Raw genomic sequence first — 18,174 nt, 5'->3', positions numbered from 1 at the left:
CTAGAAAGAAAGCCAAAACAGCTTAACTGTTTATTGTCAGTGGTGAAGTTATTTTGCTTACATACAGACAACTATTTATCACAAACTTAACATCTCATCTGTTCCAAACGTATCCATAGACTTAAACACTTAAAGAACAGACGAAAACCATTACTAACGTCACAGCGTTTTATTTGTGTGTTTTGAACATTTGACAACATCAAACAGCAGTTTTCAACGTTCAGTCCAATATTTTATTTGTGTCCAGGTTGTTATAACCTATTTAATACAGTCAAATGTTTTCTAGGCCTACCCGTATATCAGTGACTCTAGGCCAGAGTTAAACACACTTCGTGATACTGGAACCGTTTAACAGCTCTTTGGTTGTTTAGCAAAGATTTAATATTTTCAATTGGACAAAAGGCACTCTTTCACAGTTAAATCCTGACAAAATGTTAAAATATATTACAAGCAAAAGTGCAAGTTCCTTGTCATAAAAACAAACATAACAAAGAGCAATCGGTTATGTTAGGGGAATTATAGTGCAACTAAAAAGTATATTTTTAAACACTTAATGCAATTAACCAGATAATCAACAAACAATTGAGTTATTTTGTATTGGACATATAGCACACGTTTGACTTTTTTGTTGAAGTTTAACAAAGTTAGTGAAATTATCTCTAAATCAGAAATGCAGAAAAATATTTATCAACAGCCATAAAGAAATATTTAAATGTCCGAGACACCCCTCCCAGAAAAAACTGAACAAAACAGGAACAATTCAGCCAATCAATTATTTTTTATCCTTATAAAAGTCATGTGGATTACCAGTAACGTCAATTGAAAAATTATTTGTTCTTCACAAAAACACACGCCCCTGAGTCCGAACTCCAATATTTTATATATAAGTTTCAATAAGAGGTAGTTAGCAGAATTTTCTTTAATGCAACAAATCGCATCTGCTACCTCTGTTACACATCAAATAACATAGGCCTTTAGGCCAGTCTCTCTCTCCGAGTCTCTTTAAAATCTCTATGCTGATTCTGAATGCACAATGCTCTCTAACCACTCCACAGTCCTGTGTTGTTTGTGCATAAACGCCAGATCACGAGGTGTGTAGCCTTTTGCGTTTGGCTGAAAGGGCTGCGTGTTGCACTGAGACACGAGATACTCCACGACATCTAGGTGTCCTTGCCGCGCAGCCAGATGCAGAGGCAGGTTGCCATCGTTGTCAAGGAGATTGACATCAGCACCATTCTGCGCGAGCACCTGTAGGGTGTCCAGAAATCCGTCTCTTGCAGCATCGTGACTGACGGCCAGTCCTCCGATGGGGTCGCGCGCGTTTGGGTCCGCGCCTGCAAGAAGTAGCGCCAAAGCCACGGACGGGCAGCCAAGTTTCACCACCTGAGATGCAACCCAAACATAAATCAAGTGTTAAGGTGTGTTGATCCTGGATCTCAAGGAAAAAATCGATCAAACCAATCTTGAGTGTGTACCAAACATGATGGTTTTAATTTAATAATCTTGAAAGTGTGTTTTTTAGATTACGCCTAAACATTAATACATTATTAGTGTACGTTATTTACACCTGATGTTAACGTCAAAATAATCGTGTTGTTTTTATTGCACGGGGTCACAAGCAATAATTTTAATATTTCTTGCAATTTGCGTTCTTTTTCAGAATTTGCTTTGTTATAGTTTTCATGCAATAAAAAGTTCGTTTGTTAGTTTAAATGACTATGCCAACGACATGTAGGCTAATATCTTGTGGTAGATATGAATTTTGATGACATAGATACAACTGAATTTTGAGCAGACAAATTATAACCTACTGCTTCAGGTGACATAGGGTTTCACGTTATAATTCCCACAAATACTATCTGTTGTATTTATGTAAATTTTACCTGGAAGTTTACCAGTATATTAAAACAATATTTAAATATGCACATCTAGTTTTAGCAGTATACCAACAGACATTGGTAGAGGGTTGCGCACACCGAGAATGGGGATTACCCAGTGAGCAGACTCAAAACCCAAAATCACTCATTCCAAAACCAGGAGTGAATATTGTGTGAATATGACACAAGATTCATGTGTAATCCAGTGCTGTTTCAGGCTGAATGAAACATAATTTTAATGTTAACAGCTGTAACATTGTGTTTGGATTAAATCCTGCAGGCCTTTTGATAATCTGATTCAGAATAATTAATTCACATGTGAATATCTTTACATGTAAACTTGTAAAATAACTTGTATAATAATAACATCGTAAAATAACCTCTGTGTGACGCTCAAAATAAGTTTTATATTTCCCCTTAAAAGAAACAATAAACATGCATCTACAAACATATTGGGTCTTATTGCCAATAAAAATTTAAACTGCGTGCTCATCAAAAAGTGTTCTTAATATTTTAGCCTGTCTATTTTGTTGAATTCACTAACATTTAGACTGACAAAAGTAAGACTGATCAAAAACTAAAATGTCAAATCTGACCGTGACTAGGGTGCGATGCAACTTTTTTTACTTTGACTTTCCAAATAACATAATAATAATAATGTAAACTATTTTATGCATGAGGGAAGAGGCCTTGTCATTTTGAAATCGAATTTGCTGATATATTAAGAAATCATGTGCAACAGGTGGATACGTGGTGCTCAACAACAAATGTTAAGGTAAACCAAACGAGTCATTACTACTTACACGGGCTACAAAACAATTTTTTTTGTGTTGATGCACCGTGCATTGTAAACGCCGTTGTTTTAAAAATGCCAACTAAATTATCTTTTGTAGCCTACTTCAAATGCTGAACAACCAACACACGTGAACTGTCCAGTTATGGTTTACATTCACATCCACATGTCGTTAGATGTAAAAGCTGATGAAAGATTTGAGTCTAACCTGCAATGGTGTCCTGCCGTACTTGTTCCTTTCATTAACGTTAACGTTGCTTTGCAATATCGTCTCAATTTCCTTCAGATCTCCTCTCGCAGCTGCAGTGCTCAACCTATCTATAGCCGTGGCTTCGGCCATTATATCCTGACAAAGTGCTGAAGAGGTAGAATGTCTCTGATCTTAGCTTTAAAAGATGTCCGTTGGTTTATATGGAAAATCTTGATGGTGACGAGAAGTACTACAAAGCTGTAGTAAATAGTCCGATCCTTTAGCCCCCCTAAAAAAATATCCGTTGGAGATGAGCCAAGGTCCGCCCACGTTAATATCGTCCTACTGAAGCCATCAGAACTAGCGCAGAAAACAGGGATGTCACACCATAGCGATCAAACACATACGTTTATCGATTTTAGGGGGAAAAATACGAAAAATTAAAACACACATCCTCTTTTATACGACCTCTGTGAGAAGTTCCTCCCCGTGTCCGTGCATGACATTAAGCTTTCTGTCCAGACACCACGGTTGTGATAAACGTAAAGGCTTGACTCCCAAACGCCTATTTATTAGAAATAAAACCGAGACTTACGTTGTTTTACTCATCCTAAATACACAAAGCACCGTGGTGGAGAAGAGAAAAAAAGCGCTTGCGCGCAAAGCCTATTGGTATGGAGGCGGCAGATATGAACGTCTCGTTTTTCGCGTGATGAAAACCAAAACAAGTCCAGGAACAAATGATCTCACATTCAAGCCCTTCAAAGGTCTATAGCAGAAAATAGCAGTCCCTCGGTCTACATGAAAACATGCTCGTATCTGGGACTTCTCCTCCGTGCCCTTTCACGAGTCCTTTGATATTAACTATATGCAGGTGCAATGGGCTGAAGAACTGCGATCCGTTCGTGGCATTCGCAGATGTTGTCATTTCAATTCAAGCCACTATCGCCGTCTTCAAACGACCCCTGCATGAAAGAGGAAAAAAACTACACGGGGTACACTGTTGTTCCGCGAGGGAATTAGATAAGTCCATCCAATGCTGCGTTGAGTTTTATGCAAGCTTCCCGCCCATTTTGAAAGGGAGAAAACCTTTGATAGTATAAAACGTCAAATGCAAATTTTCCTTGATCTGCACATCAAATCGGTCAAAGTTGACATGAAACGGATAACTGACACACACTGGTCCGCCAGCCGAGGGCAAGGTATATCTAACTGACACGCATGATCTTTAACAGGTTTTCAGCCTGCAAGAAGAGATTCAAACGCTGCTTAGTGAAGCATTTCAAACCGCACGCATGAATATATATAGATGTTGTAATCGCCTGCGCGTATAGGTTCAGATACACTGTGACGATTAAGCCGATGATGGGCGACGTCGTGGTGGCTATTTAAAATAAAAACATTGTATTCGCTACCTGCAGAATGTATAGGCTACATCCCGGGGGTCGTCGTAACTTCTTAATCCTGGTGTGTAGGTGGTGAATATGGTGGCTGGAAGACAGCTGACTTTGTGAGCCTGCCGCTGTTGTTTGACATCACTCCGATTTTGAAATAAAGGGCCGACACTTCCGCCGACTTTGACTAACAGCCGCGAATTGAGGCGGGACTTAACGGTAACTGGGGAGAGGCTGAGAGATGCACATTCTGCTTTCTCACAGATTTTGTCACGCTGAACGTTCGTTTTTGAGTTCCCACGTTAAAGTGATACTTCACACCTAAAAATGAAAATTCGGTCATCATTTACTCACCTTCGAGTTGTTCCAAATGTGTATACATTTCTTTGTTCTGATGAACACGGAGAAAGATATTTGGAATAATGCTTATAACCAAACAGATCTCAACACCCATTGACTACCATTGTAGGAAAAAATACTTGATCATTATTTTGTTCTGTTGAACACAAAAGAAGACATTTTGAAGAATGTAGGACAGCAAACAGTTCTGGGGCACTTTTGACTACCATTGTTTTTTTCCTACTATGGTAGTCAATGGGTGTTGAGATCTGTTTGGTTATAAGCATTATTCCAAATATCTTTCTCCGTATGTATACACATTTGGAACAACTCGATGGTGAGTAAATGATGACAGAATTTTCATTTTTGAAAGAAGTATCCCTAAGGCTTTGCAGGGTTAGCATTACCAATAACAGTATATTATCTCGAAAACTGCGTTCTTTGTTAAATTTACTTAAGTATTCGAGGCAAAACAGAGTAAGATTTAAAATCAGTCATGTGAACTGAGTTGCACCCTTACATTTATTTAGTTTTCAAAGTTCGTACAGGATTTTAAATATATATATTTGGCGTTTTACTTATTTTTTGTTTTATTTTGGCTAGAATTAGGCCCTAATGTTTGTAGTAACTGGTATAACAGGAAAGCTAATAATATATAATTAGCAAAAATGTGAATTAAAAAACAATAACAAGTGTAGTCCTACACAATAAACCATACATTTGAACTAAAGGCCAAGTGCATTTAGGCCCAATTTCACAGACAAGGTTTATCTTAATTCAGGACCATGCCTCAGTTAAATTAGGATATTTAAGCCATTTAACATTACTGGTGTGCATCTTGAGACAAACAATGGCACTGATATATTTTAAAATAGGCCCGGGGAAATTATTTTCAGTTAAGCCAGCTCAAAAACTTATTTTAGTCTGGAACTAGATTTAAGCAGTGTCTTTGAAACTGGGCATTAGATTACCAGCCCTGACGAAAAAAACGATTAAACCACCAAGTTTTAGCTGGTCACTCAACCTGGGCAAGTGGGTCTTTAGAGGGGTTGATGGCTCACCCTGACATGCTGAAAAGACTTGCTATGATCATCAGGCAAGTGTAGGCTGGTTTAAGATATTTTTAGGGGAGTAAAATGAAATCAGTTCCTATAAACAGATGATTTATCATCACTACGTGATACGTAAATTATCATTTCGGCCGGGAGTGTAATACCTTTACTTACCAAACAATAACAAGTTAAATCAGTAGAAAACACACATACAAAACAGAGTTGCTACAATCAAAACAATCATTTAAAACGCTGCCAACAGATCACAAAAACAGTTCTGCTAGATAAAAACGCTCGCCTAACACGTAACAAAGTAGCAAACAATTCGCCTCTGACATTTCATTCAACTTTAATACCGCCCCGCTGTCCGCTGCTCCTTTAAAAAACAGAGCAAGGTCTCGCGACAATGAATGTACGACACTCCTTTGCGGCAGCCGTAAAATGTTTTCGTTGCTTTGAACGCTGATCCAGAACAGCAAAGTGACGATAACAGAAAAAACTGAAATCCATCTTACGTTGTCAACACGGGCTTAAAGAGCAGTGTGTATATATCAGTTACTTGCCACACACTGACAAGCCGTGTCCTCTGTTGCTCTTCTGAATTCGGAGGTTTATATTTTTGGGGTTTTTACATGTGTCGTTAGCCTGTCAAAGCAATGGCCTCCGATAGCAACATGGACAGAGAAATGATCCTGGCCGATTTTCAGGTGAGATTTTTTCGTTTCAGTAAACATCATCTATCGGTTAAAAGGTCTTGAGGTTTAGATCAGGCCGGGTGTTCGTGTTCGCACGGTAACGGGTATTGAGTCACTCATCTTTGTTGACATGTCTTGAGGTGATCAGCTGTCAGTGGCTTTGTTTCAGATAGTAAGAAAAAATGAAGTCTGAAAGCCATCTGGCCGGACAAAGTGCGAATGATCAGTTTACAAAAGGCATCATTTTCATGTCGCCTGTTTATCTTGAACGAACAGGCATAGCGGAACTGTCATCTGAATCTCTCTTTTCCTGACCCCGTAATGGCCACTGTCTGAACTGAAACTGTCAGATGACTTTGCATAGATTGAAGCTGTGTCTGGTTTGAGTTTGTTTATTTGCACATCGTGCCGAATGATTTGTTTACACTTATCGAGGTTGTTGTCCACGCTGACATCAGCAGACAGACAGACTGTTGATATTCAGCTTGATTGTTTACATTTAGTCAATAAGTACGTTACTGGGACTAGGTGGTGTTATTTTCTGAATGTGCCTTTTCAATAAGCATTATATCTTAGAGAAGAAACTTATTAAAACATCATCAGGTGACAGACACCCACTAAAATTGAGGTGCACCATTGTGACAATAAAAGAGATGTTTTCAAAAAGCATCTGATGTAATGTTTGTTGTTTCAATAGGATTTGAATAAACTTTTATTGACATTGCTTATGTGAAATGTTAAACTTTTTTATTTCTAAATTAATTAAATATTGTACAATTATAGCCTGCAACAACATTTTAATTTATGAATTATATAGAGAGAAACCTCACAGAATGTTTTGTAAAGGGGTCATATGACACTGCTAAAACGAATATTATCGTTTGTTTTAGATGTAATGCAATGTGTATACACGATTTAAGGTTCAATAACACTGTATTTTCCACATACCGTGCATGTTTGCAATCTTCTCTTTGCCCCGCTTCTCTGAAACATGCAGATTTTTAACAGAGCTCATTGCTCTGACAAGCGAGGTGTGCTGTGATTGTAACGCAATTGTACTGACAGGTACGCCCACCTTACTTGCGTATACATTTGATACATTTTCTTAGTCAAATCATACCATGAACTGACTTAGATTTGTGGGGGTGTGGTTACACGACAAGCAGGTCTGGGTGAGCATTCGCTTTTAGATAGAATGCATCTTTTTAGGGCTGCAGCTAACGATTATTTTGATAATCGATTAGTTGGGCGATTATTTTTTCGATTAATCGGATAAATGTAATTACATCTTTTGCTTATAATAAGTAAATCAGATATGGGAAAAGTATACACAACTGTACTCATTAGCCTTTCCCAAAATGTTGTGAATGTCTCCATAATTAACACACCTGGTGAGTTGATTCAGTTGTGTCATATTAGAAGCAACTGACAATAGTCTCTCCCAAACGTGGGAGCGATGGGAGGGTCGGCCAAGGAAATAATTTTTTTGTGCCATGAAAAGTGAGATATTTGTCATTCAAATGTAGTGAAGTACAGTAAAAAGTAAGCAGAAAAAGTAATACTTAAGTACAGATACTCAAAAAGTGTACTTAAGTACAGTACTCAAGTAAATGTACTTCATTACTTCCCACCTCTGAACTAAATAAACCACCAAATCAGGGTATTATGTACTTTGCAAAGTGCAAACGCCACAAATTGGTTTTTTACTAATATAATCTTTAATTTTGTCATTTAAGAGACCTCTCCCCTTTAAACTTTAAAACTGCGCAGCTTGAAGAGATGCATGCAAAACACGTCTGACTTTAAAACTGCGTACCTCGCACTGCACGGAGAGACACGTGTGACTTTAAAACTGCGCATCTCGCGCTGCACGAAGAGACGCATCCACGGAGTGATACGTCTGACTTTAAAACTGCGCAGCTCATGCTGCACGGAGAGACACATGTTAAACGGTAATTTTAAAAGGGAAGAAGACGCGCTTGATTTATAACTGCGCAGCTCGCAAGTGCGACCACAGCACAGCACAGACCAACTAATCGATAATGAAATTCGTTGACAACAAATTTCATTATCGATTATTATTGATTTTATCGATTAGTTGTTGCAGCCCTACATCTTTTGTTCCGACACTTTAATTTTTGCAATTGTACGTGTCTAATACATGCATGGGCAATTTAACGGCAATTTATAACACACCAAAGACACAGAAAATGATGACCCATATGACCCCTTTAACCACTTTAATTCCTGTTCTATATTAAAACAACGCCGCCTTGTTATTTTTCAATATGTACGTATCTAAACAACTTTGTCTGTTCATTTTATTTCAGGCATGTACCGGTATTGACAATATTGCTGAAGCAATCACACTTCTAGAACTGAACAACTGGGATTTAGTGGTAAGATGTATTTGGTTTATCAATGAGTTGTGACCAACAGATTTAGCAAAGTTAGTTTCACACCACAAAACTATTTAAACATGGCTTGTGGTAAAGCTTTAAAGACAAAAGCCACTGTGTTTCACAAACACACTGTGTGATGGTACCGTTGTTCACAGAACATTCGGGCACAGTTCTGTAGAACTGACTTCACTTTCCCATTTGCCAAAACGCTGCAACGGGTGATGACAAAAATGTGTCTGTTTGTAACTGATATACAGTGCCCTCCACTATTATTGGCACCCTTGGTAAATATGAGCAAAGATGGCTGTAAAAATAAATTTGCATTGTTTCTTGTTTTGATCTTTTATTTAAAAAATCTACAAAATTCAAAAACAATTTGAAGTAGGGGGAATTTCACATTGTGGAAATAAAGTTTTTCTCTAATACACCCTGGCCACAATTATTGGCACCCCTAGAAATTCTTATGAGTAAAATAGCTTCCAAGTATATTCCCATTAATATTTACATTTTCTGAGCACACCAAGGTGACTAGAAACATGATGTTGTCCAGTCATGACTTCTTGTTTCACAGGAGAATAATATTAAGTAACACAAAGCCTAAACCCCCTTAATCATTCATCACAATGGGTAAAACCAAAGAATATAGTTCTGATGAGCAGCAAAAGATGGTTGAGGAGTGGGTTTAAAAGGAAATGGTTGAAACAATAAAAATTCCCATTTCCAACATCAGGGCAATAATTAAGAAGTTTTAATGGACTGGAGATGTTGCAAATCTGCCAGAAAGAGAGTGTGTGTCTATATTGTCTTAACGCACAGCAAAGCAAATATTTTGAGTGGCCAAAGACTTTTCAAAGATCACAGATGGGGAATTGCAGAAATTAGTTGAATTTTAGTGTTATTTTAGTAAAGAAAAACTGCACCTCCATCACCACAAGTTGTTTGGGACACTGTTCAAGAAACAAATCTTCTGCTTTCATGCAAAAATAAACTCCACCATATTAATTTACCATACTGGAACATCAAACAGGACTGGGGTCTATGGCCATATGAAATGAAAAGAGTTTTTTTGGCAGCAATAACACAATATTTTATCTTATAGAAATATTATAATGGGTCATGGTTAGATCTTCCATCAGCACATTGGTTCAAAACAAACATCCAAATCAACAAAAAATGGGACACTGAACACAAAATCAAGATCCTGCCATAGCCATCCCAGTTACCTGACCTGAACGCTATAGAAAATTAGTGGGATGAACTGAAGAAGAGGGAGCACCAACATTTGAAGGATCTGGAGAAATTCTTTTTGGAGGAATGGACCCGGATGACTCTCAATGTATTCTCAAACCTCATCAGTCTGAAAAGAAAACACTCAGAGCTGTTTTTCTTATAAATTGAGGTTGCGGAGTGTATTAAATACAAGGTTGCCAATAATTGTGGCCAACATGTATGGAAGAAAAATATTTTTTTACAATGTGATATTCCCCCAACTTCAAATTGTTTTCCTTCAATGAAATGTTGGAATTTTGTATATTTTTTTTAAATAAAAGATCAAAACGAGAAACAATGCAGATTTATTTTTACAGCCTTCTTTGCTCATATTTTCCAAGGGTGCCAATAATAGTGGAGGGCACTGTACGTTTCCAGAGTTATCTTATTTTTGCAGAGATAATAAGACATTAATAAGATAAGAGTTAACAGGTGTGCAATGGTTCAAATTTGCTACGGTGCTGTATGCATTAATTCACATTTTGATTAATATTTTAACGGTGATAAGACATTATGAAATAAATACAATATCACTGCACTTTTAAAAGTTAAGATGTATATTTTGTAATTTCCCAGTAATTATTTAATCAATCAAAATCTAAATCGAATTTGTAATGTAAAAGACTCCAGAGATGCGTTCAAAAACAAGAGATTCTTCCAAAACCGTAAGAAGTGAGAGATCATTTCTGCGTCTAATTTGTTTATCCTTTTTGGGTTTTGTATAAGCTGCGTTATGCAAATGACTAAGCTTTTGCATTTTGTTTGTTTAATCCATTCGTCACATCCAATGTAAGAGCAGTATTATTGTTCCCCCCTCTAACGGTTGTTTATTGTGCAATACAGAGAACGAAAATAATTACTGGTGTAAATAGACATCTTACAGTTTGTACACACACAGACATTGTTCGACGAGATAAACTGCAGTCCAACTGCACACCAAACCATGGGTGGTAAATTGTAGGAACTGTTTCACCCCCATTGATCAAATATTGATTCCCTGGTTTCTTCTACTGTGCAGAGCGCATGATATGTCTGTTTCAATTGATAATGCTATTTGAACAAAAAATAATGTATCCTGCAGTCTGCTCAGCAGATACCCACACCTTTTTACAGCCTTTCATCTTATCTATCGCAAACAGTTCATTCAGACAGTCCTAAAAATTCCTTGTTCGAGCCTAAACCCTCCTCTTAAAAACATGATGTGGAAAGTTTAATTGAATTCCGGTGATTTGTGGTGTGGAGTATCACCTCTCGTACTCCAGCGCAAACCTCACAGTGTGTCATAAATAGGCCTATTCTGCTGTGATCGATGTTACACCACAGTAGACAAGCGTCTGTGCTGGAGCTAAAAGGGGCGTGTCCTGTAGCAGTTTCCATAGCCCTTATTTGCATGTAACTCATGCTCGCACTGAAATTCTGCTGGTATGGTTCAATCCCTCGTATTTTGTTATAATGGTGAAAAGATGTCTGGTTCGGCTCAGCTGCAAAATCTGACCTCCGAAGACTGCAACGGATAGTCCGGACTGCTGAGCGAATCACTGGCACAAACCTCCTCACGCTCCAAGAACTGTACTCATCCAGAGTGAGTAAAAGAACTCGCGAAATCACTCTGGACCCCTCACACCCCGCACACTTTCTCTTTGAACTGCTGGCGTCTGGTCGGCACTACAGAGCACCAGCTATCCACATTCCCCTGCATAACTTGTAAATAACACAGTATAATTTGTATATAGCATATCTTTACATACAATATACTGCCTATTGTCCTTTTGTCTAATATTGTCCCTTTTTTCAAATGCGTATTGTCTCTCACATATTTATTTTTACGTTTTGTTACCTGTGCCTTGTCACCGTTTTAACCTGTATGTGCACTGAAAGCTTCTGTCACTAAGACAAATTCCTTGTGTGTCCAAGCACACTTGGCAATAAAGCTCTTTCTCATTCTGATTCTGTCAGGACAGATCTAAGGTAAAGAGTCAAGAGATTGCGGTTTCTCAGACAGGTTTTCCTCCACAAAATTGCTCTTTATCTTAAAAGCGGGCTGTTTTGCTATATTTAGCAGGAAGCTGGTTGTATGCTGGCAGATACTCAAAGAAAGCAAGCCCTAGCCCACGGTGTGGTTAAGTGCACCTGTGAATCTGATGACTTGCTGTTCCTGCTTGAGGTTGATGGAGGCAAAAAAGAGCTCTTTATGTTGAGACGGGACAACCGGCAAGTGTGTGAACAGCTCATGCTGAACACTCTAAACCAGGATATACTTAATCAAGCTGCACCTGAGCAAATCTTGTTTAGCAGAGCGTAGTGTGCTTAAAGCTGAGCGTAGACCCATTTTTTAATGCACTTTTTGTGATTTCAAACGGTTTAGGCCCGACTTCACAGACAAGGCTTAGCTTAATCCAGGACTATGCTGTAGTTGGATTAGTATATTTAACTCACTTTTATAAAAATGCTTTAGAAAGACACATTACTTCTGTGCACCTTTAGACAAAACAATGGCACTGACATATTTGAAGATATGTTAGGGCAAGTTATTTTCAGTAAGTCTGGGACTAGCCTTGTCTGTGAAACCGGGCCTTAGTGTCTTATCTCCGTTTCAAAGGATAAAATTCTTGAAAAATCTGACACAAACATTGTGTTTGTACGTCTCTGTATACACTTTGTTTTTGGCTCGATCAGAATGCATTCCATGCAGATCTGTATCCACTGAGCGAGTCTCCTTATCACCGTCTGGCTCCAGAACCCACTTGCTCACGCACAGACAAACACATCAAGCCCATCTCTGTGCATTCCACTTCAGTCTGATGGGGGGTATGTAGCACACAATCCCTTTTTGGGTTTTGTGACACAATTTCTAATCAAGATTTCTGTGTCTCAAAAATTGTGCACCTGGTTATGTGGGAATGGCATGACCGAATTCTTTTGAACCCCAGTATTAGCTTAAGGAGAAGTGCTATACACCTGAAATTAATTTAAATAAGAATTGTTTCTAATCTTGTATGTTGTCATATATCATATTTAGCAGTTATACATTGAATATAACCTAAGATGGTGATGTTGAAAAAAATAGTTTGTCATTGGTTGTTCTGTAGCTCAGCTACCCATTCTGACTTTTGAACATGATCTTAATAGAAGCCAACACTCATTAATTCTTGTAGTCAGTTGTAAAAGCTATATACTCTTTACTAAACATGTTTTTGTGCCTCTCATCTCTTTAGGCAGCCATCAACGGAGTGATTCCACAAGAAAATGGCATCTTGCAAAGGTATGCAGATTATGCATTATATTTATGAACCCAATACCATCTACTCAAGGTTTCCTTTGCCAAGGTTATGCACAAACATTGCCCTCCATTGCTTTTGCTTTTGGAAGTAGTTCGCACTGCAGAACAGAAGAAACACTGCTCTGGTACCGAATGAGGTGCTTACTGTTTTCGTGCCCCGTAAAATGAGACTAGCCTCATCTCGAAAGGGCATTTGTCTCCAAGCTATAATGAGGCCCAGCTGTGACTGCTGCTAGTTCACTGGATGTTAAGGAATGGAGGGGGGGGGATTCATCGTGTGTGTGAGCAGCGTGTGTTCCAGCCCATAGCGATTTGGTAGAGATCTTGTCTGATTATCTGATTAGTTATCTCAGAAAACTCTGGTCTTTACTTTTGACAAACCAATAAACCCCTGAGTCTTGTTTTATAAGAATTTTATGAATGTAGTATGAACAGTAAGTGATTTGGTATTGATTTTGGCACATGATGTCATCTTTTGAGGTGCAGCACAATGACAAGATCTGATCAGATGATTTGTGCTGCATGATTAGCATATTAATGCACCGTGAAATTAACACAGTGATCTATGTATACACATGATACTATGTTTTAAAACCTTATTAATGAGAAAATGACAGCGGTCAAGAGAGGCTTCTGCTTGTTCTAAGTCCATCGGTCCACCAGAGTATGAATCTTTATTGTCATTGTATACACACAGCGGTACAAAACACCGAAATTGCGTCCGAAATTTAGATGCTTTGGTTGCTACAATATGGAGAATCAGCTGAAATAATGTATTTGATTTCACAGATAGTTTGTTTAATCAACTAATATTAGTATTGTTGTGTCCTGGGGATATCTGGTACAGAAATGAATCCTCAGAGGCTCTGCGCCTGAATAAAACATGACATTGACAATTGCATCGTTTTACTCAGTTCAAATTTGTTAACTCGGCGACCAGAAAAAATGCTGAGCACTTAAGGTCTTTGCACATACAGTCCGAAATTTTCGTATGCGTTTTTCGTATTTGGCTCTTGTTTGTACGGTCTCTGAATTGTTAAAAAAGTCCAATCAAAATGCTTGACGGATGCTAAAAACGCAGAAAATCGAACCCGGTCTGAATTTTTTTATGACGGACGAAAATATCGGAGGCAGTGTGTAAATGTGATTGACACAACGTGAGGTCGTTTTTTTTTTTTACGTGCCGAAATTTTGGACGCAATGGGCAATGGGCTTTAGCCTTGCCAGCTGCTGGTTTGTTTAAAAGTGCGGCACTTCCATTACACATTTAAATAATATATATTTTTTTACTTTTGTAGACATGTCACACGGGCTTAAAGGATAGTTCATCCAAAATCGACAATTTTATCATCATTTTCCTTCCCACTTTTCGTTTCAAACCTGTATGACTTTCTTTCTTCCGCAGAACACAAAAGATATTTTGAAGAATGTTTGTAACCAATCAACGGCGGTACCCATTGGCTTGCATTGGTTTTGTGTCTATACAATAGGAGTGAATGTATGCCTGTTGTTCGATTACCAATATTCTTTAAAATATTTTATTTTCTGTTCTGCCGAAGAAAGAAAGTCATACAGGTTTGAAATGACAAGCGGGTGAGTAAATGATGACAGAATTTTCATTTTTGGGTACACTTTAAAGTCATTTTTTCACATCTACCACATTAGAAATAAAAAATACCTTGCTAAAAAGGATAATGATGTGGTATTGTTTTGTGGACCGTTTACAGTTTATTAAAAAAACTAATGAGAGAGAGGAAAAATAAAGTGACAATTAAAGTGTGTTGCATTGCGGTGAAATTGCAAGACAGTTAAGGCTGTCATCTCATTTCCCTGCTCACCACCAATTATCTCCTTCATGGCATTTCAACACCAAAGTCACAGGAAATAAAACAATCACATTTACTGCCAGGGTTTTCATGGCAGTTACTTAATGACCTTGTTAATGGAGGGGAACAGCTAACAAACGTTTTTAGCATTTGGCTCAGAAGTAGCCAACAAAAGTGCCCCCTAAATATTGTTTTTGTCCAGACAGCACATCACTATTTCATGCAGTTTTTTTGTATTTTCACAGTGGTCTGCTGTGGATCACCGTGAACTCATTTGTGGTGTGTTTAGACTGAATGTAAAGCTTTTCAGCGTTCCATCAACCAATTAAATTCTGCCAGCTAAACTGAGTTGCTTTGTGGGTGAGAAAATAGTTGACAGCTTTCATTGTTGTGGACTCTTCACTGTGTTGTTAAGGTATATTGAAGGGCCAACTACCTTGGCACAGCGTCGGGCACTAAACCGTTGACAGCCACAACTGAAAACGAAACCGTTCTTGTTGTTTGTCTGAGTTTGCAAAGTGTAACACACTGCTTATTTAGATTTTCTCAGTCGCTCTAGTGTGACAGAAAAGCAATTGGACAGAGAGACACACACACGCACGCACGCACGCACGCACGCACGCACGCACGCACACAACAACAACAAAAATCTGACCCCATAACAGGAATTGAAACTTTGGCCAACAAAAGGCGTTTGTGAACGCTCATTGTGTCCGGCGTCCATTTCTCTTTCCTTAACGGTCAGTGCTCATGAATGCCTTCGAGTCTTAAGAACAAATATATTCAGAACGGTGCACGCTCTGTGACTGTTTATTTGGAGGGTGTGTGAATGTAAGGGCTTGGACATGTTTTTCTCAAAGGCACGTAATTATGAATGGAGCCGGGCATGGCGACTTCAAGCCTGCGTATTCAGTGGGAGGCTGGCACCATACTGCAGGCTGTAGGATGGCACGGTTCACTCAAGTGCCCCTATTGACTCGCCCGCCGCCAGCTGGGTCTCTGCTCGGCGGGACCCGGGGACCCGCTCGCTGTTGCCAACTCAAACGTGTGTGTAGACTGCCATCTAGATGTGCACAGTGGAATAGTCCTTGACTAAATGGCAAAACATTAAATTCAATTCAGGTTTATTTGTATAGCGCTTTTCACAGTTTACACTGTTGCAAAGCAGCTTCACACAAGGTCACAATATAACAATGCACATTAAACATAAACGGAAAAAAATAAAATTATATAAAAATAAATTAAATTAGGAATTATTTTTATAGTCTGGAGCTGGCATCATTTAAAAGTCCTTGCAAGGGCCGTGTCATCTTTCCACATGTGTTGCAGGTGAAAACAAAGCAAACCTTAGCATATTAATTAGAATAAGCCATTTTACCTTACCATATGAAACGTGTTACCAGCTATTACTTTTAGTTTTTTTCTAAAATGTTTTAATTAGTTAGGTATTTAACAGGGATGTAACGATTCACTCAGCTCATGATGCGATGCGAGTCACGATTCTGATCTCACGATGCGATTTATTCACGATTTATTTTTACCAAATGAGTTGAAACAAATTAGAAATGAACAACTTCCCTTGCATTATTTCTTAAATGCTTCACGTTTCTTTGTATAATAAAATAATGTTTTATTTCAAATAACAAAACTAAACTGCAATTTTATAACAAATTAATAATAGAAAAAGTCTCTTTAATATAAACAAACTAATACTGCCTGAGCTTTTCTTGGATTTTTTTGCATTTAAGAAATATCAGCATGTCCACGTTTAGATTTGCAGTGAAAATAGCGGCCCCTGCTGTTCAAAAAATGTATTTCGATTCAGTTCACACCTCAACCGATTTGAATCGTCACTCATTATAACCGATTTTCAACCGGCTCACGGTGAATCGTTACATCCCTAGTATTTAATATTTCAATATTGTCTGGATTTTGTTATTATTGACAGGTTGAGTAGGCGTTTGGCTCTTTAATCTATGTAAAAGAAACCCTTGTGTCATCCAAGATCCTTAGAGATTTTTTTTCGTTGGTTTTCTGTCTTGAGTTTAGAGTTGAATTTGTTGTGTCTAGAGAAGAACGCTAATTTCGTTTCCATCACGTCACACCTTTTTTATATGGCAATTCATCTGGCTGTTCACCTATAGACACCATATGCGGTAAAGACCTAACTTTTTACCATTCAGACGTTTCTTTAATTTATCCAGTGTTTGGGTTTTCCTTTTTGTGTCTAACGAGTTTCTGAATGCCCCCAGAGCCTAACGTCTTTAACCTTTTGGTATTGTAATAAGGGGGTATAAAGTCAGGCATTGTGTGCTCTGCCTGCCCCCCCTCCTGCTCTTATAGCGATATGTGCTGACCCTGGAGGAGAAGAGAGGAGTCTTTGTCTCGCCACCGCTCAGAGAAAAGACATTATTTACTGCCACAGGGGAACACGGGGGCACGGGGGAATTCAGCCATCAGTCGCTGAGAGAGAGAGAGAGAGAGAGAGAGAGAGAGAGAGAGAGAGAGAGAGAGAGAGAGAGCATGAGCGCAAGTGCCAGAAAAAGCCGTTTTGTGTCCTTAGCAGAGTAAAAAAGGGTGATTTTCTTTGGGTCGGACAATCGAGCGTCTGTTGAGCCCAGCCCATATTATTATAATGCCAGTAAAGGCTGTTTACATTGAGTCTGATACTGTTTGGATTCCAGCACTGCCGGCATTGTGGATCAGACAGAGTGGTGTAGGAGGGGCAGGCGTTTGCCCTTTTCGCTTTATCTTCCTCCCAACCTCCTTTTTTAACATCCAATTCAAACTTTCCTGATGTTTTTTGACTCAGTTTCCACTTACAGTAGTCGGATAATGTAAGCTGGGAGTGTAGATACCCCAGGGTTCAAGATGTAATGTTTTTTCGAAATATTTCAAAATGTTTGGAAATTGAAATAATGATGTCTACTATTTACACTGGATTTTAGAGCAAATAAAGAGAGGCAGGATTTAACAATGTTAAATTGCAGGGCTAATATTAGGGGTGGGAATCAGCCGGGATCTGGTGATATGATGTATCGAAATCTGGTTCACTCT

At 38.5% G+C, this 18,174-nt stretch overlaps 2 protein-coding genes across 4 annotated transcripts in view; one reads left to right on the top strand and one right to left on the bottom strand.

Moving 5' to 3' along the window:
• Positions 1–154: 154 nt before the first annotated feature.
• cdkn2c (cyclin-dependent kinase inhibitor 2C (p18, inhibits CDK4)) lies at positions 155–4,436 on the bottom strand. 2 transcript variants are annotated; one of them, XM_057356710.1, is made up of 3 exons: positions 4,276–4,436; positions 2,879–4,104; positions 155–1,383 (listed from the first exon to the last, which is right to left on the bottom strand). In XM_057356710.1, exons 2-3 carry the CDS (start codon positions 3,008–3,010, stop codon positions 1,012–1,014), a joined length of 504 nt encoding a protein of 167 aa, XP_057212693.1. In that variant the 5' UTR covers positions 3,011–4,104; positions 4,276–4,436; the 3' UTR covers positions 155–1,011. The 2 variants fall into 2 exon arrangements, with proteins under 2 accessions (XP_057212693.1, XP_057212692.1); XM_057356709.1 differs by having other exon boundaries at positions 2,879–4,436.
• Positions 4,437–6,060: 1,624 nt separating this feature from the next.
• Positions 6,061–18,174, top strand: part of faf1 (Fas (TNFRSF6) associated factor 1) — a 70,006-nt gene continuing 57,892 nt past the window's right edge. For both annotated transcript variants that reach the window (XM_057356354.1, XM_057356353.1), the window contains exons 1-3: positions 6,061–6,352; positions 8,671–8,739; positions 13,227–13,273. In XM_057356354.1, coding sequence (XP_057212337.1) covers positions 6,302–6,352; positions 8,671–8,739; positions 13,227–13,273 — 167 coding nt within the window. In that variant the 5' untranslated portion in view covers positions 6,061–6,301. The remainder of the gene's footprint in view (positions 6,353–8,670; positions 8,740–13,226; positions 13,274–18,174) is intronic.

This window comes from Triplophysa rosa, linkage group LG17, assembly GCF_024868665.1.
Source record: "Triplophysa rosa linkage group LG17, Trosa_1v2, whole genome shotgun sequence".
NCBI classification, from domain to species: domain Eukaryota; kingdom Metazoa; phylum Chordata; class Actinopteri; order Cypriniformes; family Nemacheilidae; genus Triplophysa; species Triplophysa rosa.
This window is presented reverse-complemented; position numbering and strand designations above follow the sequence as displayed.